Source organism: Eleutherodactylus coqui, chromosome 5 (genome assembly GCF_035609145.1).
Source record: "Eleutherodactylus coqui strain aEleCoq1 chromosome 5, aEleCoq1.hap1, whole genome shotgun sequence".
NCBI lineage: Eukaryota > Metazoa > Chordata > Amphibia > Anura > Eleutherodactylidae > Eleutherodactylus > Eleutherodactylus coqui.
In genome coordinates, this window is record NC_089841.1 from 91,347,899 (window position 1) to 91,375,427 (window position 27,529).

The 27,529-nt window shown below is 47.4% G+C and overlaps 1 protein-coding gene across 2 annotated transcripts in view; it reads left to right on the forward strand.

Annotated features, from left to right (window-relative positions):
* Positions 1-7,313: 7,313 nt before the first annotated feature.
* The window catches only part of WDR41 (WD repeat domain 41), a 51,901-nt gene continuing 31,685 nt past the window's right edge, over positions 7,314-27,529 (forward strand). For both annotated transcript variants that reach the window (XR_010792808.1, XM_066602848.1), the window contains exons 1-2: positions 7,314-7,449; positions 14,455-14,570. Coding sequence is in view for 1 of the 2 variants with exons in the window: in XM_066602848.1 (XP_066458945.1) it covers positions 7,402-7,449; positions 14,455-14,570 (164 nt within the window). In the remaining variant the exon portion in view is untranslated. The remainder of the gene's footprint in view (positions 7,450-14,454; positions 14,571-27,529) is intronic.

Below are 27,529 nucleotides of genomic sequence, written 5' to 3' on the forward strand. Positions count from 1 at the left end.
TTAGCAGCATGACTACTAAACTCGTTCACCTTTCTCTCCTCCCTTACGGCTGTTTGCAATGTAGGGGGCCGGACGAGGCAAAGCTTAGATCCGCCACCTCAGATTGCAAACAGCGGGAGGAGAGGAGAGAGAAGGTGAGATGGCGAGGGGGAGGGAAGGGTCAACGGCATGGCGGGCTCTGCGTATATGCACAGGGAACCATGCCATCTGAACGGGCACACGTTAAATTTGTGCGCCCGTTCACACATCAGATCGTAGTGTATATCAGCTGGCCATGAAAATGGCGGCTGATATATGCTAGTGTGAAAGAGCCCATAAGGGATCAGAAAGTAGTGCACGTAGATGTGCCTGACTCGGAGACAAAGTGATGTAGGCCTGCTATGCAAAAGTTTGGTCATCTGCAACATCTCACATCGGGTGAGATTGTTGCAATTTGATCCTCATCTGCATTCCAACCTAAGTTGTTGACCTGGCAAAACTTGTTTAGAACCACGCTAGCACTAATTACAGTACACACTCGTTCCTGCGTTCTAGAATACTTTCCACTTGGTAGAGAAAATGTCAAAAGCACACGCCACAAAACGCTGGGCATGTGTGAGCCAGTAATAATAAATGTGCCTCCTGGCATCTAACACCCTGCATGCAAATTGATGCTAATTGATGCTAAACATGGGTGGTCAAAGCCCTCATCTGCCACAATAACGAATGGGGCAAGTGAACCTGAACAGCCAGCAAAGATGCATGGTTCTCACAGGGACAGCTGGTCAAAAAGAAGCCACTGACCCATTCTGGAAGTTTTGAAAATGAGAGCATTCGCACTGCTCCCATAGGCCCCGATATCGACAATTATAAAACGATAGTTACTATCAGCGAGAGCCAACAGTACTACTGAGTATTGCTTATAATTGAAATATCAGGACACTAAGTGCAGCGGCTTTATCACGTTTTCCGTTCAGTGCCTCTAAGCAGCCTGGAGTTCCTCATTGATGTCTATCCTGTCTTGACAAAACGGCAGAACCATCACCAACGTCTTCAGGCATTGCCAAATGATGTCACAGGCCTTTCTGACGATCCCCGTTATTGTAGAAATACTCAACAAGAATTCAAAATACACTGATGCAAAAAAATTCCTGGTGTCAAAGAAGCTGAAAGAAAAAAAACTTAACAATACTCCTTACCTGAAAACTAGTAGGAACGTCCTAGGTTGGTTAAAAAAGGACTCAACACATACTGCATTTATGAAACCCAGTGAGATAATAAAACAAAACAGTTCCATATACTTACCTCAGGGTAACCAGTAGACGCCCCTCAGGAGAAACACACCGACTCATGCAAGTTCAGAACGCACCTCCTCCAGAAGCCTATCGAACAAGTTGACCAACACAAGACGGAAGGTGAAATTCTAGGAATGGCGCTTCAAGTCACCGTAAATGTTATGGAAAAGACCATTATTTTCATGCTGTGATACCAAAATCTACTCTCCTAAGTTCCTCCTCCAGCAACTCACACAGCTTTCTAAATGTGCAAGACAGTAGCCAAGCCAACAGAACATCCTCTCTGGCAGAAGACATCCCAAAAGCACATAAAATGGCATTAGGCAGCTCATGTGACTATTTGATGGGTGTGTTCTGTGAGTTGAGACACTTCTGGCATGATTTGGGCCCTCTTGTGTTTTTTTTTTCTTTGCATGCATCAATGCACTGTGCATACACATTACATACATGCGCAACTCCCCCTGCCCCCCCCCCCAAAAGCATATGCATTAAAATACACTGCAAAAACACAATGCATAGGCCAGAAATGTGCAGCGTATTTCAGCCAAATACATATATGCCTATGTAAATGAGCCTAAAGTCAGTTCACAGTGTAATAATTATTATTTGTGCTGTGATCTGACTGCTTTGTGCTGATATGTCTTCTGTGCACAATACACAGTAAATGGCACCCATTGATTTGAATGGCTTCGTTCATATGAGCGTATTTGTTTGCACAATGTACAATCACATGAAACAATACACAGCATGACCTTGTTGCGGTGTATTACACACTATAATAAGCCATTGAAGTGAATGAGCAGTCACAAATACACAGTGAGTACACAGGAAACCTGCTTATTTGCACACCATTTGAATGATCTTGTCTACGTTTTTTTTGCATGTGCAAATATGAAGTGTATTTGTGCACTTAAAAACACACCAGAGCAGGGGAAAGATGCACAAAAAACAACTGAAATACGCTTACGTCCATGGGAATGAGCCCCAATAATGACTTCTATAGTAGCCCCAGGAGTAATAGTGACCCCCATAGCGGCCCCAGAGTTAACAGTGTCCCCTATATTGGCCCGAGTAGTAATAGTGAGCACCATAGTAGTCCCCAGGAGGCCAGAGGCCAATAACAAGCCTCCCATTGGATCAGGAATAGGTAATCTGGTATCATTAGGCACAGGTTTTATTGTAGAAGGTATATCTGGATACAGAATGTTATCTTTCTGTTTACTGGAGAAGCCTTTAGTATTTGTCATGCAGAAGTAACAGTCAGTATGGTGGTCTCTCTTGTTCTCGCCACTGTGTGAGATGAGTGTTGCATGACACACAGATGTTGTGCGGAGCCACTTCTTATCTTGGTCACCAAGCTTTATTCCCAAATACTTGTGATAGGCACAATTTACAAAAGATGTTATTTTCCTACACTGTGGCTTTGTTGTGAACTGTCCGCAGATATAGCAGAAATTGTGTTCTTCAGCCATCCGTGCCGCTCAGCCATATTGTTATTATATTTTGAGAAATAGTCCCAGTCTAACCAATAGTAAAACCACAAACCTGTAAAAACACAGTTCACTAATCACAAAACTTACTGGTGGATGATCACGTGGAAACATATCCTATATGTTACATAAACCTACCCTTATAGTGTTCAGTCCGCACGCAGTGTGTAACTGCGATTGCAAAATAGTTGTGCAATCACTTTTGTTATTCTTTTTAATTAAGAAAGGTTAATGGAAAGCCACTGGATTTATTGCATAGGGATATTTCCAAAAAATAAAGTACAATGGCAACTGGATTATATTATTCCTAGAGATGAGCGAGCCTACTCGGCCACGCCCCTTTTTCGCCCGAGTACCGCGATTTTCGAGTACTTCCGTACTCGGGCGAAAAGATTCGGGGGGCCCCGTGGGTGAGTGGGGGGTTGCAGCTACCCCCCGCTCCGTCACGCCTCCCCCCGCCCGCTGGCGCCCCCCGAATCTTTGCACCCGAGGACTGAAGTACTCGAAAATCGCGGTGCTCGATCGAGTAATTACTCAAAACGAGTAGATTCGCTCATCTCTAATTATTCCCTAAACTTTATGTGGCAGAAAAAAACAAACAAATATATTTTAATTCAGCGCACTAAAGTTACTATAAGCCACCTATCTGCTTATCAGTTACAAAAATTGTGTTGCATGGTGTAATCTTTATTTGCATAGAGCCAACTTATTTCGCAGCACATAGGGAGAACAAACAATATGAAAATTAGAGAAATTACAAGAGTTACATATGGTATTCATTTGGAAACAAAGGAGGTGGGGTGATACAGAAGGTACAGGGGCAGGCAGTAGAACAAGGGGGAACACAGGAATGTGGCAATAACATGTGAAATACAGTTTTTAGGACACAAACAGGGTGGAGGTAGTACAGGAGGTATGGGGCAGGAAATGTACATGATAGGCAAGAGTGGAAAGCCAGAGAGAGGAGCAGGAGGCATATTGTGGGGGACTAGATCAGGAGGTTTGATATGCTACTTTGATGAGGTGCGTCTGTAAGGCGCATGTGAAGTTCGTGCGTCCGGAATTGTTTGGATGTTTTGTGGTAGACCATTCCAGAGGATCGGTGCTGCTCTAGAGAAGTTCTGGAGGCAAGCATGTGAGGTTCACATTAGAAGGGTGTTTAGTCTGAGTGTGTTAGCAGATCAGAGGGTGTGGGTTGGGTGATATATGGACAGGAGAGAAGCGATGAACGGTGGCGCCGCACCATGGAGAGCTTTGTGGGTGAGGGTGATGTGTTTGAATTGAGTTCTGTAGTGTATGAGCAGCCAGTGCAGTGACTGGCATAGTGTAGCGGCATCTGAGAAGCAACCGGATAGGAAGATAAGTCTAGTTGCCGCATTTTGTATGGATTGAAGATGGGAGAGTCTGGTGCGGGGGAAGGCCAATGAGCAGGGAGTTTCAGTAGTCGAACCAGGAATGGATGAAGGCAACTAGTGTCTTTAGTGTGTCCGTGGTGATGAACGGCCGGATTTTAGCAATAGTCTCAAGGTACAGCTAGCATGTTCAGGACAGAGATTAGATATGGAGGGTAAAGAGGGGTCCGAATACAGTGTGACTCCCAAAGCAGCAGGCATGCTGTCTGGGGGTTATGATGGTGCCTGATACTGATATGGAGATGTTAAGGGGAGTTCGGCTGGTTGAGGGCAGAGAGACAAGAAGGTCAGTTTTTGAGAGGTTGTGAGAAAAAGGGAGGACATTGCGTTAGAGACAGCAGACAAACAGTCGGTGATGTTTTGGAGGGAAGGTGCAGAGATGTCGAGGGAAGAGGTGTATAACTGGGTGTCGTCAGCGTAGAGGTGATATTGGAGGCCGAATTTGCAGATTGTTTGTCCGATTGAGGCTGTGTAGATAAAGAGAAGGGGATCAAGGACCATGCCATAGGGGACCCCAACAGCGAAGGTGAGTGGAGAGGAGATACAGCCAGTGAAGGACATGCTGAAAGAGCGGTCAGAGAGGTAGGAGAACCAGGAGAGAGCAGTGTCCTTTAGACCGATGGAGCAAAGCATAGCAAGGAGGAGGTCATGGTTGACAGTGTCAAAGGCAGCAGAGAGGTCAAGAAGAATTAGTAGGTAGTCGTCCCTTTACAGGCTGTTTAGCTGGATCATGAGCACTGTGCACGCTAGCAAGTCACATCATTGACTCTATGACATCACAGATTACTCTGGGAGTAATCCAACAATGTGAAAATGAATATGCCTAATGTTACTGACTCCAGAATGAGAACTTCCTTATAACCACTCCACTCTAGTCTAGTCTACTGTACATGGCTAGAATAGAGTGGTTGGGACGTCCTGGTAATAAGCTGACTTATTAAAATTATGATCTTCATAAACAGAAAAACCACCTTAACAGGTTATTATGACTGTAATTATCATGATATTACAGCTCATAGTAAATGTTGGCAATGAGATCATATCACTATCTAACCCAGCGATTCCCAACTCCAGTCTCCAAGGCAGCCCAGCAGGTCATGTTTTCTGGATTTCCTCAGTATTGCACAGGTGATGTAATTATTATCAGTGCCTCAGACATTGCCACAGGTGTTCTTACTATAGGATATCCTGAAAACATGACCTGTTGGGGGGCATTGCGGACCGGAGTTGGGAAACACTAGTCTAACTTAGACACAAATCACTAATAGTCTTTATTATATATAATGGTTCATTATGATCACCAAGGGTCTGAAGCTTGGGATCCCCACCGGTCAGCTGTCCTGTAGGATGCAGCCAATGACCACCCAACTCTCATACAGATTGCACCCCCATCCTCTCATACACGCTACACTCTCTGACCCCATCACACAAATAGTGCACCAAACATTACCATACAGACCACTCAAACTAGCTATACAGTACATCACTGAGACCCCCAAATATTACACAGATACCCCCACACTGCAGCTGTGCAATACATTGTTCAGACCCCTACGCTGAAACATGCTCCCCCAGGACCACCCAGAACCCCAAACCAGCTACGCTCGGTGCAATACATGCCTACATATTCCAAGACTGCGCCTAAATCCAGCCACGTGCCCTCCCTACGTAACACAGCGCCATGCAACGACTGGCATCACATGATGGCTGACATCACACCGCCTTCTACCTGCTCCATTCTACCGTCCAACCTTATTTTACTGACTTCCAAAGCCTCCCACAGCCCCCCCATGTGCTGCTTAATTCCCTCCACATTACCAGAAACTCACCCAGTGCACCCCACAAGCATCGCACTGCCCCCCACACTCATTTAAAGGGGTTGAACAGTTGGCATTTTTTTTTAAATCGGAGCCAAAAAAGGTTAAAACAATGAAACAAAGGGGGGGGGGGGGGGTACTTGCCCATCTTCAGCTCAGGGATTCCTCTAGTCTCTTGACAGTGGAAGTCAGGTGACCGCCCCCTGCCAATCAGAGCACAGTGCCACCACCTGTTCTCCTGGCATCAGTGCCAGGAATTGTGAACTGTGACATTGCAGCCTGTGATTCGCAGATCGCGGTCACCCGACTTCCACTGGAATGCAGGGGCTGAGGGCCAGGGAGTACCCTTTGTTTCCTTGTTTTAACACTTTTAGCTTTGATTTAAAAACAGACTTAAAGGGGTTGTCTCGCGGCAGCAAGTGGGGTTATACACTTCTGTATGGCCATATTAATGCACTTTGTAATGTACATCGTGCATTAAATATGAGCCATATAGAAGTTATTCACTTACCTGCTCCATTGCTGGCGTCCTCGTCTCCATGGATCCGTCTAATTTCGCTGGCTTCTTGCTTTTTTAGACGCGCTTGCGCAGTCCGGTCTTCTGCCTGGTGAATGGGGCCGCTCGTGCTGGAGAGCTGCTCACCGCGTCGTCATCGTAGCTCCGCCCTGTCACGTGTGCCGATTCCAGCCAATCAGGAGGCTGGAATCGGCAATGGAACGCAAGGAAGGAGAAGAAAATCCACGGTCCACCGTGGGAGAAGACCAGCGGCGCCATCTTTAAAAGAAGAATAGAAGAAGCTGCAGAACGCTGATGCAGGTAAGCGCAATGCCATTTTTAAAAACTAACCTATGCTTTCTTTTTAACAGGGCAGAATGCGGGGGTAAGTGGAAAAAATTTTTTTTCGCTTTCGCGGCGAGACAACCCCTTTAATTTTAACTGTCCAACCCCTTTAATTCCCCCCTACCAATTCACCGTGTTCCTCCAGTGCATCACCCAGCCCCCACGTGCTTCTTAAATCACTGCTCACCACCAAAATCTCATTCTGTGCCTCCTGTGCACCCCAAACCACCCACAACCAGTCCCCCCCAGATGCACCCCACACATATCACCCTATGCACCTCCAGAAGCTTCCACAGTCCCCAATGTGCTTTTCAAGTTAACGCACCCCGTGCACCCCAGAAGTTCCCCCACTGCCTCCACAGGGGGATCTCCGCCAAATGCATCTGCTACAAAGCTGTGGAAACTCTCGTCTGTCCAGAGCCCGCCTCTGTGAAGAGTCACGTGACTGGGGATCACATGACCAGATGACGTCAGCCCTCCTTTAGTCCACTCCATTCTATCAGTTCTACCCTGCTAGTTCCCGGGTGTAAATAACCCGGAGAGCAGCGAGAAGGGACCGCCGCCAGCATGCTCCGGTGGTTGCTAGGCAGCAAGGAGGCGCAGGCCGGGACGGAGGTAATAGTAGTCAGTAGTGTGTGCGGGGTGATGCTATATCTTGTATATCGCTGTATACCATGACCAGTATGTGACTGTGTGTGTGTATATATGTGTGTGTGTATATATATATATATATATATATATGGGGGTGGGACGTAACGTGTGTTTTATGAATGGCGCTGACTCTCTGCGCTCACACGAATGTACTTTAATTGCGTAATATATTTGGCGCATTCGAGACAAGCGCTCCATCCACAAGTATGTACGTTTTTCCGTCCAAATTCTGTGACACAAACTTAAGGCTGTGAGATTCGCCCCGACAATCCACATCTTTCTGATGCGTTTTTTGGCGCAGATCTTGCCCTGTAGCGGCACGGACTTGCTGTGAAGCGTCCGCAGCGCACGTTCTGCCACAAACCTGCACTAGTTGTGTATTGTGCCCCAGAGTTTGGTGCAGGATGCCCCCTGGTGTACAGATGGATTCCGCAGCGCATCCGGTGTAAACATTGACACGCTGCGGATTTAAATTCCGTACCGCCTGTCCGCTTCCGCACGGATTTGGTGCCATTTTTTTTGCAGCATACGGACAAGATATTTTAAAAATCTCATCCACCTTCATGCTGCGGATTGCCCGTGTGGAGCGCCCGCACAGAAGATCCCTGGCAAATCCACGCCGCGTAAGCAGGCCCTAAATGGGCAAAATCCGCATGCAGAATTCCAACTGGCAAATCGCATTCCTGCATCAAGAAGTGAAGTGTCACTCCATTTTCCGTATCGGAATTCCGCTCAAGAATTTTGCTAATTGAAATTCGCGCGCAGGCGAACAGCAAATACCGCGAGTCGGAATTCCAGAATGGACTATTATTTTCTATTGAAGTGCAAATTTTTTTAAAAATTGCGCGCGATGGCATGTTAATGCGTTTTTCCTATTTCTACTATTGAAACAAAATGCAATTTTCCCTGCGCATGTAAAGCGCTGGTGAGAATCGCATAAACTGCGATAAATTTCTTGGAATCGCAGAAAATAAAATCGGAGCTTTACAAGTAACTCGTAGTAATAATGTGCGCCCCAGCAGATATGGCGCAGATTGTTCAGCCGCACCGCTTTGATGCCGTTTTTTTTTAAATTTTGCCTTTACAGTACACGTGACTTGCGCCATTCTTGTAACGCATCACATTACTTTTACTGCTCCTTTCCCTCTGATAAGTATGCCCCCTAGTGCTGCGGAGCGGCATCTACTATATATCCGCACGTCATTCCTCCGGTCTACTTACCATGATCTTGTGATCTGTCGGGTTCCGTTCACACACGGTGGATCGGATGCAGGTTTTCAGTATTGCCTTCCGCGTTAAAATCTGCGCCATTTACAGAAGACAGTGTGAAAAAGTGCATAAAAATCGCAATGTGTTTTTCTCGTAAAACAGATGGCACCGGCAGCCAAGAGTATGGCATCAGTCCGAGCGTCACAGACCTCGCACACGCCCGTGTAAATGCATCGTCATAGACTCACATGATGGGGCCTCTGCTGTCTATAAAGGCTTTATATGCACTTTGGCGCAGCTCAGAGATTTCTGTTACGGGAAGTCTAACGCCACCTTCTAAGGCCGGGATCACGCGGGGCGGATCGCCGTGCAGATTTTCCGCATGCATTTTTAAACCTGAGAGTAAGCGGCAAAGTGAACGAGATTTGCAAAAATCTTGTTCACGTGCTGCCGATAGTCCGCTGCGCAAAAGTGATATGTGGCACGGAAATAAATTTCGGAACATGTCAGTTGTATCGCCGTTTCCGCTGCGGACTCTCTTCTCTTTATCGGAAGAGATTTCCGCAACAGGATACAGGCTGAAAAGCCGCTTTTCAGCTGCAGAAATCTCGTGTAATTTCCGTGGGGGCATTTCGCGAGATTTCCGTCTCGTGGGACCCCAGCCATGAGCTCCGTTTAGACAGATTATCGTTCACACAATTGTACAAGCTGACGATAATCATTCAGTTAAACGTGAACCAACGACTAACGAGATTTGTAAGGTTGTCGTTCAATTTCAGTCGGCCTAAAAATCGGCGGCGGCGCCTTGTGCGGTTTAAACTCTGATTGTTTAGTGTTTCACATAAGAATGCGGTTTGGGGAGGGTATCCTCGCCCGTTAAGGGTTCCTCTCCACGGATGATCTTGCATTGCGTTACTCGCGCAATAATCCGGCCGAGTAACACTGTACACGCTTTCCATAGCGTTGCTGTCCACGAGCATTCTGCCATTCTCCACAGTGAGTCTATCTGTCAGATAGGCTCACCGCAGAGAACTGTCAGTTCTCCCCCCTGCTCCCCGGTGGCGGAATATCGCTAGCAATATTCCAGCTCGCCCGTGGACAGGGGGCCTAAGGAGAGCACCTAGATAATCGCTCAAAGGACCGCTTGAGTGAGAGTTTTAAGCGATCATCTTTGCATTACTCTAAGTAGCTAATTAGCTACTTAAGAGTTATGCAGGCGGAGCGGTATACTGCCACAGTGCAGCTGTTTTGTATATGCAAACAGCTGCGTTATTCTCGGTGCTTTCAGCTGGTGTCCCGCTGAGAACTGCCAGCAGGATACCAGCTGAAAGAATACCATCAGCTGAGAAAATCAACGTGCCGCGCTGATAAGAGTCATTGGTGATTTCTAGCTTGCTTGCATAGTGCACGATGACTGCGTGTTTAGACGGTTATTACTGAAAAGATGGCTTTGGAGCGAATTTTGAGCGAAAATTGTGTCTAAATGGGCCTTAAATGAGAACTGCATGATTCTCGTTGAAAATCGTGCAATCTTAACAGGCTGCGCAAATGGGCTACAGATGACGTCACCAGATCGTTCATTCGGAGAGACGAAAATGTGGCACTTGTGTATAAAAGCAGCACAAGAATACTGCATTGGTTGTAATGGTTCTCTGCTTGTATGTTGTGCCAGATCTCCAGTCTCTGGGCAGTGCCAAAGGGGTTTGAGCTCTCTATTGAGCGCATTTATGTTGGAAATCCGTGGTGGTCTGGAGCGTATCATTGCAGAAATGCAGTCCTAAGCTCTCGTTCACAACCTGAAGGTTTTGAGTTCAATCACTGCATGGTTCAGGTAACCGGCTCAAGCTTGCGTCAGCTTTCCATCCTTCAGAGGTCGGTAAAATGAGGTGTGTGTGTGTGTGTTAATAAATAAATTACTTGAAAGCGCTGCGGAATAATATAAGAAGCTTTTTATTTCTCTATGATATGTTAGATCGCCATCATGACGGGATTTCCCCCTTTGGTCATGTTCAATAAAGTGGTCCTGACGGTTACTTTCTGTAGGAGCACAGGGCTGACGTCACGTATAACACAGGTGTACTATGTATAGAAGGAGCTGTTTTGCCATATTTCACGAAGTGACTGCAGATTGTAGTATGGGGTTCCTTGCACTAGCGCTATTTACTCTCCCCCGTGCCGAGGACCACTCGTGTCACTCAGCACTCTGTAGTCTGTTGTGAAACTACAACTCCCAGCAGGCTGGCGGAGCATTGTGGGACTGCCACGTCTGAAGGCCCATAACCATCTAATAATGCTCCACCTGTTATTATCCAGCTATTTATAGGGAAGGTCACCTTTTTAGGCATCGTGCGTCACTGACAGATGCCATCCAGAGGGGAGGGGCGGCACGCACTGGCCCGGACACTCCTATAATTATCTGCTCTCATGGCTGCCAGCAGCAGCGCCATATTTTATACTAGTTTTAATATGTCATGCATAATAAATAAAAAATGCCAGCTATGTACAAGAGTACGGAGATCAACCAGATGAGTATGGAACATATAATGCATAGAAACCCCTCGTGGGGCTAGATCACCGGAATAACAAAGAAATTAGGAGGTTTTTTTTTTTTGGTTTTTTTTTAACACGGAGATGCCCAAACGAAAAATGGCTGCGGCGTGAATGGATTAATGTATATTTTTATGACGTTTGAGATGGTACATTTCAACTTGACAAAAATGACTAATTTAACCATTTGAACCTCTGGCCAGTTTTGGCCCAGGTGACCAAACCCAATTTTTCAAATCTGATGTGTCAATTTAGGTAGTAATAAGTTTGGAATGCTGTTACTCATGGAAGGGATTCTGAGTGTGTTTTTTTGTGACACACTTTATTTTATATTCATGGTAAATTTGGGTCAGTATTAGAGATGAGCGAGCACACTCGGATATAGTAGTTACTCGAGCGAGCATCGCTGCTTCGTTGTCTGAGCGTGCTCGGGGGCGGGGGGGAGAGTGAGAGAGATATCTCTCTCCCCCCCCCCCCCCCCCCCCCCTCCCCGAGCTTGCTCGGACCAGATACTCGCTCGAGTAACTGCTGTATCCGAGCGTGCTCGCTCATCTCTAGTCAGTATGTCTATGAAAAAAGAATCTCAATCTAAGAAAAAAATTTGGAAAAATTAGCATTTTTCAATATTCAGCATTTCAAGATTTTTTTTTTTCTGGTTTCTTCATCTAAAACCGCTACAGAAATCCGTGGCTAAGCTGCGTGTTTTTGCCGCAGATTTGCAGATACATTTAGGCCTGTCGGTGGGCAAAACCTGCGAGCACAATTTCTGACACGATTCTAGATCTACACAGAATCGCGTTTGAAATTCTGCATGTGGATTTTGCCTATTTGCCTATCCATGGCAGAATACTCGGCTTACCCGCTGGTTTCTTTTGAGGTCATAGATGCGTAATCCATGCGGAAAAATCTGCGTAAGAATGACGCCGTGTGGACATACCCTAGGGCTGATGCCCACAACTGTCTTTTCACCATGTATCGCACATGCTTTGCACGGACGCGTGATGCATGGTGAATGGAATTAAAGTCAATGGACTTTCATTGATCCATGCATGCCGTCATATGGACACAACGTATCAATATGCAACAGAAATAAATCGCAGCATGCTCTATTTCTGTGTTTGTATGCAGCGTGAGCCCTATACATATGTATGGGCAGCGTATGATATGCTGTCCATATGCAGTACATGGATTATGAGCTGCATTTTCATACACAGCCCCACTCTGAACAGAACAGGGAATAAAAATAAAAAAAATCACAATGCGCATGTCTATGTGCGTGTGATTCGCGGGCATGCGCAGTGCCATGCTGTCTCTGCCGGCAGAGCATATGGCTGCCAAATGTGTAAAACGCTGTGGGTAGACCCGCAGTGTTTTATGCATACGGCCGTGGGCATGAGCTCTTAGGCCGGTCGCACACAACCGAATTTGGATTGCGCAATGCGCGTTTGCCACCCTCGCGGACGATCTGTGGCGTTCTGCATCCATTAACAAGAGTAGAGCATTCGCATGTTCGATTACATGAGCCGAGAGCGATTGAAATTTCGGCTTGCGGAAATAAAATCGCAGTTTGCCTTATTCTTGTGCGGATTCCGCACGGACGGCTTCCATTCAAGTCAGTGGAAGCTGTCCGACCCGTGGCCCTTCCACAATTGACATTGCGGAGAGGTCGCGGATTCCATGTCATCGTCTAGTGACGGTGCGGGAAAAACAAGACTTAAAAAAAATAAAATCTGCCGTTTGCACCATCTGCAATACAGAAAATGACAGGTACGTGCGGACGCCGGCCAGGGACAGGGCCAGATCCCACTGTGGACTCCCGAATGCAGAATCCGACCTGTCAGTGTGCGAGCGGCCTTACTGTATGTCTAATGATTATACATACCTCTCTTCCCCCCCCCCCCCTTACCCCACCTCCGACACACTGTGAGCAGAGGGAGATGGTAAAAACTGTTCTGAAAGTTTTTATTTCCAATTAAACTTTCCTGTGATTGTTGTGACTTATTGCCCCTGCAGTCACATGCCCAGAGACCTGACTGATGAGTCTCCGTGGGGCTCTGGACAAAGCTCTGTGCCTTCAGCTGTCTGGGGACAGCTAGGTCACAGCTACATGCAGGGGAGCCAGCAGATGAGCTGCCTGAACTCCGTGCATCTAAAAAACTTCCAAGTAAAATGGCATTTTTTTTCTTAAAGAAGACCTGCAATGTCCTTCTATCAGTGGTTCTCGCTGCCTCTTTGCCTGTGATGTCTCTCTTTTGTTTATACGCCCCCTTAACCCCCTCCGTATCATCTCTCCGATGTGTCCAGTGGGAGGCTCCTGCATCTCACTGTCTGTGGGTGACACCAGTCTTAATTAACAGTGAATGGTTGGAGCAGCCCACCTTCCGCATTCATAGCACTGAGAGCTGAATCTAAAAAGTCAGGACGGAGATGAGCATACATTTTTTTTTTTGAAAAGCCATAATTGGAGCCAGCGAGGCCCCGGCTAAAATGCAATTAGCCCCGCCCCCCGTCCTGCCTCTCCCCATTGCAAATAGTGCAGAGGGGAGGAGAGGAGGCAGAGAGGGGGCGGGAGCTCAGTTCCTGCTCCTGGCTCTTCCATCCTCCCCCCCCCCCCCAACCTGCACACAAGGACAACGTATATCGGCTCGGCGTGAAAACCGAGCCGATATACGTTCGTGTGAATGCACCCTTAGCCTGTATGTTGCTAGCGCCCCTGACGTGTGTTTTAGTAAATGTTTGTGTTCCCCATGACGTAACAATTCTGGAGCATCCTGCATCTTTAGCAGCCCTTAATAAGCTAGTTGTACCGTGTTCAGGCCCGTCAGAACATAGTATGTTAGGCCGAATGAAGACAATGTCCATCTAGTTCAGCCTGATTCAACCTCCTTGTTGATCCAGAGGAAGGCAAAAAACCTCAAGAGGCAGAAGCCAATTAGCCCTTTTGGGTAAAAAATTCCTTCCCGACTCCCTAATGGCAGTCAGACTAATCCCTGGATCAACCCCTAATAGTACCTACCTGTCTCTATACACGGAACAGCCTCTGCGATCGATGCACTAACACCATACACGAAAAAAAGAACGTGACCCTATTCTCCTTACCGTGTCATATCCCACATATGTGAGCCAGGCCCGACATCACATTACAGTTCTGCGACTGTACAAATTGCATATGACTTATTGTATGGTAACATGTTTCATTTCTTCTTCTTGTAGAAGACGGCCGTCTTAAACATTGGAGAGGAACAGACCCTGAATCCGTATACAGAGCTGACGGCCTTAAAAGCCCACAATGACATTGTGCGATTCCTAGTCCAAGTAGATGACAACAGGTGAGATGGGATCTAGCGTTTCCATAGTCATATAGTCAGAGGATCGGTGTGTTTATAGCAGTTTCTCGGTATAAATGCATTGAAGACTATGGTGTCTACGTAAATTCGACTGTAACATGGGCCATGGAAGTCTTTCTACAGGGATCAGTAATAGCCATGTGTGGGAGGCTTTAGGTAGTGACTCTCTTCAATAGTAATGCTTTCCATTGTTGAAGAACACTTGACCTCTCCTGTACACGTCATAAAAACATCCAGTTTTATTTCATCCAATTAAAAAGCACTTCTAATTCAGCAAAAGCAATTCAAGCAGATGCTTACGCACTTTGAACAATGCAAATTGTTCTTAGTCATAGCCTAGCCTTCTACTGAGGAGATCTGATTAAAGGCACATATCACATATTGTTGTTTCAGGTGTTCATTAAAACATTCCCAACTTTTAAAGTCACTTTTCAAACTAAGCTGCCTTGTGTGTACCTGAGGAATAGTGCTGTTTCTAGCCATGATATGACTTGCATCTTGTATTTTTTTCATCTGATTTTCAGTTTACTGTAGACTGGTGAGAGGAGCTTGCCTGCTGTGCTGTGTTCTATAGACTGCACACAGAGAACTGCAGATCTTGCTCCCTGTCTGTCACACACATACATAGACATATCTTCATGCAGTACAATACAGCGGTACTGAGCAGTGGAGAAGTAATTTCAGTAGTGAAAATGCAGTAAACACTTACTTGTTATTAGCTGCAGGCATGTATGTGAGAGTCTTTCTCTTTTCCACCCCCCCCCCCCTTTAATGCTCTCTATACACTTCAGTGAGCTAGATGACACACTTGAGAGCAGACAGCTGGTTAGGAGGAAGGCAGGCCCCTGGTGGCCAGCACTTTAGGGGAGTTTTTCATCATAAGGGCGCATTCAGACGACCATGTATCGGCCGGGTATTCACACCGGCCGATATACGGCGTCCCTCTCTGCAGGGGGAGGAGGCTGGAAGAGCCGGGAGCAGGGCTCTGAGCTCCCGCCCCTTTTCTGCCTCCTCTTCACCCCCCTGCACTATTTTCAATGAGGAGAGGCGGGACGGGGTGGAGCTAATTCCCGAAGCTTAGCCCCGCCCTGTCCCGCCTCCTCTCAGGGGGTGGAGAGGAGGAAGAGAGGGGCGGGAGCTCAGAGCACTGCTCCTAGCTCTTCCAGCCTCCTCCCCCTGCAGAGAGGGACACCGTATATCGGCCAGCGTGAATACCCGGACGATATACGGTCGTCTGAATGCACCCTTCGAAATATAATTTTAGGTAAGTAAATAAAGTACATAGCAATTTTGCAAGTTATCAAACTGGCAATCCTATCAGCACAGTTCTTTGAAACGTTAGCAGCCATTTAAGTGATTACATTGCTAACTTTGAAACTGGCTTGAGCAGCGCTACAAAAGGGAGTATATGTGAGAGTGCATGTGCAATGAATAAAATTCATGTTGGATAGTTGTCGCTTTTCTATAACAGAGTATGCTGTGGATTTAAATATCTGCAGCATAACTAGATTCTGCAGCAAACGTCTATCACTTAGGCCGCCTGCAGACGAGCGGAAATCCCGCCGCGGGATTTCCCGTGGGATTTCCGCCGCTGAAAGTCTGCATAGGAGTGCATTACAATACGCACTCCTATGCAGACGGCCGCGGTTTGGCCGCGCGAAATCTCGCGCGGCAAACAAACCGCGGCATGTTCTAATTTTCTGCGGGGCACGCACTCACCTGGCCGCCGGCTCCGGTCTGCGCATGCGCCGGCTGCGCGGCAGCCGGCACATCAAAGAGCCGGGGCCGCCAGGCGCGGGTGAGTACGCGCTAGTCCCTGCAGGCGCTCGGGTCGGATCGCGCGGCGAGATTTCTCGCTGCCGGATCCGACCCGCTCGTCTGCAGGCGGCCTTACATTGTGCTGTAATTTGTTACAGAATGCTGCTGAAATTCCGTAACAATTCCGCCTTCTGTGAACTCACACTTACAAACCACAAGTGAAATCCTGCTACATTGTTATCTCCTGCTTTCTATTTTGTTGGTGTAGTTGTGATGCAATTGCTTCCACGGCTGACCCATTAGGGGAGATCAGCTGACCACACTGCTCAGCCTTGTTACAGAGAGGAGTGTCTGATTGGTTTCTGTGGTTTGATGTGGTTGACGGCATGTTCTATCCAATATTACTTGTTCTAGTCCAGTCAATGTGTCTTACTCCTTGGTTTTCTAGTTTGTGGGTTGTCTAATCTTTCCTTGTTTGTTTCTGTCTGCCTTGGATTATTCCAGCATTTGCTTGTTTAGCCTCTTGTCTGGGCCCTACTGCTCTCCTGTTCTCAGGGATAGTGTTTTATACAAGGTCATTGATAGAGACCATTTAGGGCTGTTTAGGGAGAATGGCTGCTGGTGTTTACAAACAGTGTCAGATTAGGGAAAGTTGGGGTTTTTTTTTTTGGTTTTTTTTCAGGCATCCCGTGTAAAATCACCCTTAGGACAATAGCTGTCAACTAAGGCTGGGCAATTAATCAGATTAACTTGATTGTCATTTTTCTGAGGCAAGATTCTAATTTTTGTCAGAAACATGAAATTGAGATTAGTCCTACCCCCTTGTGGTGGAAGTGGGGTGTGCAAGACTGGGGAGGAGGACAGCATATGGAGGCTGTGATGGGGTATGTTCATAGTACATGGGTGCTGGAATGTCTGTGGGGTGTAGATCCCCATACTTTGTGTGTTCACGTTCTTTTACACAGCAATTTCTTGATAAGTACTGATTTATCAGAATAGGACAATGTGACAGGTTCCTTTTGAAGTTCAAGGGTTTTTCTGCCTGCACTCTGGATGTTTGTTCAGTGTGCTAAAGGCCCATTTACACACACAGATATCTTTAAAAAGATTGAAAGATCAGCAATCATTTTCCATAAACTACTAATAGGCACTAGTTGCTATTAGTACTCTATTAGCTTCATTTGCATGCAAATGTGTTTCTGGGAGCTGTTATGGAACTTAGCAGGAGGTCTGAGCTTTGTAGCTAGCTCCATTGTTCAGCCACAAGCTCCCCGTGGAGAATTCAGCACCATGGACAGCACACACAGTGTGTGATCCTGCTTATCAACTGTTCTGAAGGCGGGGCTGAGAACTCAGAAGAGCTGTAACAATGTTATCAGCAGTAATCAGCTCTCCACAGGCAGAACACAGCGTGCCGTCCTGCTTATCAGCTGTTCTACTGAATGATGGTTTTCAAGCAGAACTGAAAACCGTCGTTCGGCCGAACAGTGAAAGATGGGCACATTAAGACACAACGATTATTGCTCAAAATCGTACTTTGAGCGATAATCGCTGTGTCTAAATGGGCTTTTAGGCTATCTTCACACATTGGCATAAAATCTGGTGTGCATTTCTATGGCAAAAGTCTGAGATGCCACTTAGATTTCTGCCATAGGCATGAAGCAGATCCCCACAAGTATTAGCCCAACAGACATTTAATGGGGCTAATCTTTAGCTTTTCCATGTGGGATCTGCAAAAATAAGTATCCTGCTATACAGTATACAATGCATGTACATGGTGAACACTGTCCACAGCATCTCCTAGATCTTTAGGGATATGATTCCATGATTCTACATTTGGAGTTCTGCTCTCCTGATCCATTATGAGAGCAGGGATGGGGCGTCTCCCGGCCAAATGGAACCAAACGGACACCATCGACTAGCATGGGGATTGTTCAGCTTCCTTTCACCCAGAATCTTACCGGACCATAAAGTCCTTCATGTAGGACTTTTTTGTCCTGCAGTTGATGCCGGATCTGCGAGGGAACCCCCTAACGAAGGTTCCCATCAGAGATATGCAGTTAGCCTTAGGTTTATGGAAAACTGTAGAGGTTTTAGGTGTAGAGATTTTGTTAGTTTCCGACTTGCACACTGCGGCCAGAGCGGCTGCGGTGATGAATGAGTCAAACCTGCTCAATATGTTCACTTGTGTGTTTTTGTCAGCCTCTGTAAATGGTTTCATGCTTCAACTGCTTTGATAATATCTCATTGCGAGCTCTGAAAAGGGATTTTCATGTTCTCATTGTAGATGGGTAAAAAAAAGTCAGTGATTGGAACATTTACTTTGATTGGTTTTCAAGATACTAAATGAATCCTGTGCAAAACTTTACAATGACATCTTCTTGTGTTACCGCTTCACTGTTGCCAGGCATGAAAAAGGTCAGAATGACACTGCAGGGCGGCTGGTATAATTGTACCCGCCAATGATAATTGATGCAAAGAGTGGATTGAAGGTTACGCTTGACGATGCCAAAATACTGTCCCCTAAGACCCTCATACACAACCTGGTTCACGGGCACAAATAATTTGTCCGAACATGGGCTGTATAAAAGGGGTAATTGTTAGCTGGTTGATCGTTGCTTTTTAGTAAGTGTGCTCTGCTATCAGTCTGATGTACAGCTAGCTCTATGGGGACTGACTATTGTTCGTACCCATATCAGGGGTTCTCAGACCCATGCAAAGGAAATGTAAATGTGCAATGACTTAGTCGATGGGCACTCCCTACATCAGGCCAAGTATTGCCATTTTACTGCTTTTATTTCTACTGACTGTGTCTTTCCTTCTTCAACGGATTGTCTCACCATAACCAGCCCTCTACATATGGAAGCCATTGACTCCCCAAACAAGTGATCTTTCCGGGAAAACCAGGCAAATGTATAACCATATGCACTATCCTACCAAAAGTATTTGGCCAGCCCTGTCTATAGGATGGATTGTATCATATTAGCATGTAATATGTCCTACCCATGCTACATAAGAGGCAAACCCTTGGAGGTGTCGGCCATAGTTTGTGACGGGAACTGCCCGCTACTGGTTATGACGGTTATCAGGAAGCTCACTGTATTGCCCGGTCTACAAAGTGTAAGGAGCCTCTTCATTGGACAGTTCAGCAATGGAAGAACGTTCTATGGAGTGATGAATCGCGCTACTTTATCTTCAAATCGTATACACGTACCTGGGTGTGGAGGATCCTGGGGAACACCTTCTGCCTGAGTGTGTTGGGCCAACAGTAAAGTACAGCGGAGGTTCCATTATGGTCTGGGGATGTTTTATAGGACATGGTCTTGGCCTGTTGGTTGTAGTGACAAGAACCATGAACACGGAGGTGCACCTTGACATTCTAGACAATAATGTGCTGCCGACAATGTGACAATACTCTGGGAATGGTCAACCATACTTCCAACAAGACAACACGCCTGGTCACTAATCCAGCACTGTTTTATGTTGGTTTGAGGATATGGATGTTCCACGATTGGACTGGCTGCACCTGAAGTCCTCACCTGAACCTACTGAACATCTTAGGGATAAACTGGAACGTCGGGTTAGGAAATATGAACAGCCTTTATCTTTGAGAGAACTTGACAGTCATTATCAGGATGAATGGAGGGAAATACCAACAGAAGTTATCAGGTGTTAGTAGAAAGTAGGGCTGGCAAATTTTTGTCTAAAATTAAAAGCTCAATTTCTTTTTACATTTTTTTTTTCTAACTTTTGGATATTTTTTTTTCTTTTATCCCTATTTTTACTTAACTTTTCTTGCAAAATGAACTGAAAAAAAGCATAGCCGCGATCCTACGAAGTATTTGTGAGTGGCTGACATGCAGCAGCTATGTGGCCAAAAGCTTCGTTTCACTAATGAGTTAAGTGGTTACTGACTATTCATGGGTAGAGGCTGCATGGTTTGCCTAAAACCCTGCAGCCAGTAACCATGAACAGTCAGTAACCCCTTAAACAATTAGTGAGCCGCGTAGTGGCTGCATCTCAGTTACACTTCTTGGGACCTAAGCATGTTAGCACTTTAATTTTCAGTCCCAGCATCACCTTGATGCATGTCTGCAAGACTGTACCAAATCAACTTCTCTATCCACAGAATAGGTGATACCTGTCTGATCAGTGGAGGTGTCATTGCTGAAATCCCTGGTGAGTCTGAGAATAGGGGTGCTGTGTCCCCCTTTCCTCCTCCCTGTGGGTTCACTGCACCCCCTCACGATGGAGGAGGCTGAATGGAGTGATGGTCGCGCATGCATGGTGCAGCTCCATTCATCTTCAGGGGGCCTCTGGAGATAGGGGTACAATGAGCCCACAGTGAGGAGAGGGGGACACGGGATCCTCATTCCCTGGATCAATGGAGGTCTCAGCAGTAACTTATATATAGTCTCGCAGCAGTGGTGGGATAGAAGAACTGCTGTGCTGTCCATGTAAAGAAGGCAAGAACTGAAGCCGTATACTTATGATGGGGGGACCTTGGAGTTGGAGTGGAGGTCTCATGTCTTGTAATGCTTATTGATCATAACATGACACTATTGTATAATATTGGTTTCATTCTATCAGTAAACACGTTTCCAACTTCTGGGTAGAATGTTGCTATTCATTGACAGCAAGAATTAACCTTGAAAATGGTGTAGAAATGAAACTTGGAAGTGTCATAATTTTTCATTAAGCAATAAATGCTATGTGTAAGAGGGAAGGGACGAATCAAAGACTTTATTTAGTTGTACTGTTTAGGCAGGAGCTTATATTTTGTGCCATTTTATCTCCTGGTGGAACTAAAGATGTTGTCAGGTCGTCGGACAACATCCCCGCAATAGCGCCTACTGTGGTAAAATAACAAGCTGATCAGTACTTACCCCTCTTCCGCCCCTGGGATCCAGCGCTGCATTCTCTCCGTCGTCTCTGTGTCTGTTGTCAACAGAAGTCAGGTGATCGCTGCAGCCAATCAGAGGCTGCAGTGCCACCTTCATTTTCATGATGCCAGGAGAACCAAATGGTGACGCTGCAGCTTCTGATTGGCTGCAGCAGTCAACTGAATTCGGGTGACGTCAGCTGTGAAAACAGACAATGAGACCACGGTGGGGTTAACTATAGCTCAGTTTATTAGTTTACTACAGTGAGCGCTATTGAGGAGTTATCCAGTAACTGGACAAACACTTTTAAAAAGTTTTTCCTGTTTTCTGGTTCTCCTCCATATGGTAAAATATATGTATAATCTGCATGGTTACAGTGGATCTCTGCCATGGATTTTCATTTAAACATGATGCAGGTCTGCATGCGTTCAGTGGGGCTCATCCACATGCTCATTCCAGGTCAAGGATTAGCATATCAATTTTTTTTTTTTTTTGCTGTCACGTAGATTTCAAACTATGGCGCAGATTCCCATTTAAATCAGTGAGATGCAAAAAAAGATGCAGATTTTGGTGATTAATCCATATAAAATGATCTCTGTGGACCATAAAGTGATGGCCTATCATTATGATATGCCAATACTATATATGTGTCGAGGGTATGAGCCCTGTGACACCCCCTCCCCCCCCCCCCCCCCGATCTTGAGCTAAATGGGCTGCTGTGCTAATATCGCGTCCCCTTATGTTTTTCCTGCTGAGCAGCGCTCCGGACCACCCAGTTGTGCTGCCGTTTCCTGTATAGCGGAGGGCTGTGGTGCAGCTGTACCGGAAAAAGAGGGACTAGCTTCGTGGCCCCTTCATTCTCAGCAATTGAACCCCAACCGATCATAAAGTCTAGCATATCATAGCAGTAAGCTATCACTTTATGCAATGGGAATAACCCTTTAAAGCGATTGTACCAGGATCACATGTTATCTCCTATCTATAACTTGTTGATCAGTGGGGGGTCTCACCGCCAAGACCCTTGCTAATCTTGAGAACAAGATTTACGTGTCCCCCTCTGCCTGTCATTTCAGGGGTCTCTTCTTCCCACACAGTGACATCCAAATTGGCCGAAACATATGCGGTCAGCGCTCCATGCAATTCAGTGGCGCTGGCGGAAATATCTGAGCACTTGCCACTTCCCTCCTCCTTGCGGGAGTGCAGTAAGTCCGCAGCGAGGAGGACAGGGGACACGGATCCCCTGTTTTCTGGATTGTGCTGTGAAATCCCCTCGATCAGCAAGTTATCCTGGTACAACCCCTTTACTGTCCACAGCTATTCCCATTCTGCATATATCCCCGAGTGGCCGCGGTCTATGTACCTGTAAAGTTGGATTCTTTGGATGTACTTTCATCTTTCTGGCATCGAGAAGTTTTATTTTTTTTTCAGCATTTTCTGGTGATTTATAGAGACCGGTGACAGAACGCACATCTCCACATCACCGTAACCTGCTCGTAGACCACATCATACGCTTGGCAATGGATTTTAGGAAACATATCCATCTTTCTAAGCAGCAAATCCAATAAGAGTCAATTCACTACACTAGGTTATCGCTGTAACCTTGACAAATGTGGACTTTGACAAACAAAAAATAGATGTTTTTTTTTTTGTTTTGTTTTCATTTTGTGAAAACTGCAGATTTAGTGTTGAGAATTGCTGTTTTTCAAAAGAAAAAGCAATTACAAAGGCTTAAAAGATCAATAGAAATGATGCCAGTGTCCACGAGAAAATGCAAAATATTGAGACTTGCGTTCTTGCAGCTTTCACCTGTCAATCCAGAAGCAAACGAGGAAATCAATAGCCAAGAGAGAAGGCATTAGGAGGTGTAGTTACAGCAAGCAATGTATATCATCAGCACCGCTTCTGCTTTTAATAGGCGCAGAAAGGGGATATAATAAAAGCAATCCTATTCCCTGAGGACGGCCGAGGCTAGAATAGAAAGAAAATTAAATGTCTTACCGCTCCTTAACCACTGCACCCAATACCTCCTTAATCTGATAAAAGGTGACCTGGAATAGGGGTCACGGTAATAGATTCGTAGTATGGGGGGCTTACATTGCTCAAGAACTTGCAAAACTACACACAGATGTGAAAGCACAGCAACTTTCTGCATGTTACACCGTACTTAACCCTTCACACGTTTAAAAAAAAAAATATATATATATATATATATATATTAGAGATGAGCGAACACCAAAATGTTCGGGTGTTCGTTATTCGAAACGAACTTCCCGCGATGTTCGAGGGTTCGTTTCGAATAACGAACCCCATTGAAGTCAATGGGCGACCAGAACATTTTTGTATTTCGCCGATGCTCGCTAAGGTTTTCATGTGTGAAAATCTGGGCAATTCAAGAAAGTGATGGGAACGACACAGAAACGGATAGGGCAGGCGAGGGGCTACATGTTGGGCTGCATCTCAAGTTCCCAGGTCCCACTATTAAGCCAGAATACCGGCAAGAGTGGGCCCCCCCCCTCCCAACAACTTTTACTTCTGAAAAGCCATCATTAGCATGGCATACCTTTGCTAAGCACCACACTAGCTACAACAAAGCACAATCACTGCCTGCATGACACTCCACTGACACTTCTCCTGGGTTACATGCTGCCCAACCGCCCCCCCCCCCCTCCCCCCCACAGCGCACACCAAAGTGTCCCTGCGCAGTCTTCAGCTGCCCTCATGCCACACCACCCTCATGTCTATTTAGAAGTGCGTCTGCCATGACGAGGGACCGCAGGCACACACTGCACAGGGTTGGCACGGCTAGGCAGCGACCCTCTTTAAAAGGGGCGGGGCGATAGCCCACAATGCTGTACAGAAGCAATGAGAAATAGAATCCTGTGCCACCGCCATCAGGAGCTGCACACGTGGGCATAGCAATGGGGAACCTATGTGCCACACACTATTCATTCTGTCAAGGTGTCTGCATGCCCCAGTTAGACCGGCTTTTTAATTCATAGACACAGGCAGGTACAACTCCCTATTGTGAAGTCCCTGTCGACCGACAGCATGGGTGGCTCCCTGGAACCCACCGGCGGTACACAAAAATATCCCATTGTATTGCCCAACACAGCTGAGGTAGTAATGTCGTGCTTAATGCAGGTGGGCTTCGGCCCACACTGCATGCCCCAGTCAGACTGGGGTTCTTTACAAGTGGACACATGTAGGTTACACTCCGTGTGCACCTACAGCATGGGTGGGTGCCAGGAAGCCACCGGCGGTACATAGAAATATCCCATTGCATTGCCCAACACAGCTGAGGTAGTAATGTCGTGCTTAATGCAGGTGGGCTAAAAATTTATTTGATTACACTGTAGGCGAGGGCCCACAAAAATTGCTGTATCAACAGTACTAATGTACATCCCAAAAATTGGCCATGGCCAACCAAGAGGGCAGGTGAAACCCATTAATCGCTTTGGTTAATGTGGCTTAAGTGGTAACTAGGCCTGGAGGCAGCCCAGTGTAACGAAAAATTGGTTCAAGTTACAGTTCCAACGCTTTTAAGCGCATTGAAACTTTTAAAAATTGTTTAGAAAAATTATTTGAGTGAGCTTTGTGGCCCTAAGAAAAATTGCCCGTTCAGCGTGATTACGTGAGGTTTCAGGAGGAGGAGCAGGAGGAGGAGGAGGAATATTAGACACAGATTGATGAAGCAGAAATGTCCCCGTTTTGGATGGTGAGAGAGAACGTAGCTTCCATCCGCGGGTGCAGCCTACGTATTGCTTACGTATCGCTTCTGTCCGCTGGTGGAGAAGAGAAGTCTGGCGAAATCCAGCCTTTGTTCATCTTGATGAGTGTAAGCCTGTCGGCACTGTCGGTTGACAGGCGGGTACGCTTATCTGTGATGATTCCCCCAGCCGCACTAAACACCCTCTCTGACAAGACGCTAGCCGCAGGACAAGCAAGCACCTCCAGGGCATACAGCGCGAGTTCAGGCCACGTGTCCAGCTTCAACACCCAGTAGTTGTAGGGGGCAGAGGCGTCACGGAGGACGGTCGTGCGATCGGCTACGTACTCCCTCACCATCCTTTTACAGTGCTCCCGCCAACTCAGCCTTCACTGGGGAGCGGTGACACAGTCTTGGTGGGGAGCCAGAAAGCTGTCCAGGCCCTTAAAGACTGTTGCACTGCCTGGGATGTACATGCGGCTCGATCTCCGCACCTCCCCTGCTACCTTGCCCTCGGTACTGCGCCTTCTGCCACTAGCGCTGTCGGCTGGGAATTTTACCATCAGCTTGTCCGCAAGGGTCCTGTGGTATAGCAACACTCTCGAACCCCTTTCCTCTTCGGGAATCAGAGTGGGCAGGTTCTCCTTATAGCGTGGGTCGAGCAGTGTGTACACCCAGTAATCCGTTGTGGCCAGAATGCGTGCAACGCGAGGGTCACGAGAAAGGCATCCTAACATGAAGTCAGCCATGTGTGCCAGGGTACCAGTACGCAACACATGGCTGTCTTCACTAGGAAGATCACTTTCAGGATCCTCCTCCTCCTCCTCCTCCTCAGGCCATACACGCTGAAAGGATGACAGGCAATCAGCCGGTGTACCGTCAGCAGCAGGCCAAGCTGTCTCTTCCCCCTCCTCCTCATCCTCCTCATGCTCCTCCTCCTCCTCCTGTACGCGCTGAGAAATAGACAGGAGGGTGCCCTGACTATCCAGCGGCATACTGTCTTCCCCCGCCCCCGTTTCCGAGCGCAAAGCAGCTGCCTTTATGCTTTGCAGGGAATTTCTCAAGAGGCATAGCAGAGGAATGGTGACGCTAATGATTGTAGCATCGCCGCTCACCACCTGGGTAGACTGCTCAAAATTACCAAGGACATGGCAGATGTCTGCCAACCAGGCCCACTCTTCTGAAAGGAATTGAGGAGGCTGACTCCCACTGCGCCGCCCATGTTGGAGTTGGTATTCGACTATAGCTCTACGCTGTTCATAGAGCCTGGCCAACATGTGGAGCGTAGAGTTCCACCGTGTGGGCACGTCGCACAGCAGTCGGTGCACTGGCAGATTAAAGCGATGTTGCAGGGTGCGCAGGGTGGCAGCGTCCGTGTGGGACTTGCGGAAATGTGCGCAGAGCCGGTGCACCTTTACGAGCAGGTCTGACAAGCGTGGGTAGCTTTTCAGAAAGCGCTGAACCACCAAATTAAAGACGTGGGCCAGGCATGGCACGTGCGTGAGGCTGCCGAGCTGCAGAGCCGCCACCAGGTTACGGCCGTTGTCACACACGACCATGCCCGGTTGGAGGCTCAGCGGCGCAAGCCAGCGGTCGGTCTGCTCTGTCAGACCCTGCAGCAATTCGTGGGCCGTGTGCCTCTTATCGCCTAAGCTGAGTAGTTTCAGCACGGCCTGCTGACGCTTGCCCACCGCTGTGCTGCCACACCGCGCGACACCGACTGCTGGCGACATGCTGCTGCTAACACATCTTGATTGCGAGACAGAGGAGGAGGAGGAGGAGGAGGGTGCTTTAGTGGAGGAAGCATACACCTCCGCAGATACAACCACCGAGCTGGTGCCCGCAATTCTGGGGGTGGGTAGGACGTGAGCGGTCCCAGGCTCTGACTCTGTCCCAGCCTCCACTAAATTCACCCAATGTGCCGTCAGGGAGATGTAGTGGCCCTGCCCGCCTGTGCTTGTCCACGTGTCCGTTGTTAAGTGGACCGTGGCAGTAACCGCGTTGGTGAGGGCGCGTACAATGTTGCGGGAGACGTGGTCGTGCAGGGCTGGGACGGCACATCGGGAAAAGTAGTGGCGACTGGGAACTGAGTAGCGCGGGGCCGCCGCCTCCATGATACTTTTGAAGGACTCCGTTTCCACAACCCTATACGGCAGCATCTCAAGGCTGATAAATTTTGCTATGCGGACGGTTAACGCTGGAGCGTGCGGGTGCGTGGCGGCGTACTTGCGCTTGCGCTCAAACACTTGCGCAAGCGACGGCTGGACGGTGCGCTGAACTACACTGGTGGATGGGGCCGAGGACAGCGGAGGTGAGGGTGTGGGTGCAGGCCATGAGGCGGTAGTGCCTGTGTCCTGAGAGGGGGGTTGGATAGCAGTGTCAGGTTGGGGCACAGGGGGAGAGGCAGCGGTGCAAACCGGAGGTGGTGAACGGCCTTCGTCCCACCTTGTGGGGTGCTTGGCCATCATATGTCTGCGCATGCTGGTGGTGCTGAGGCTGTTGCTGTTGGCTCCCCGGCTGAGCTTTGCGCGACAAAGGTTGCACACCACTGCTCGTCGGTCGTCAGGCGTCTCTGTGAAAAACTCCCAGACCTT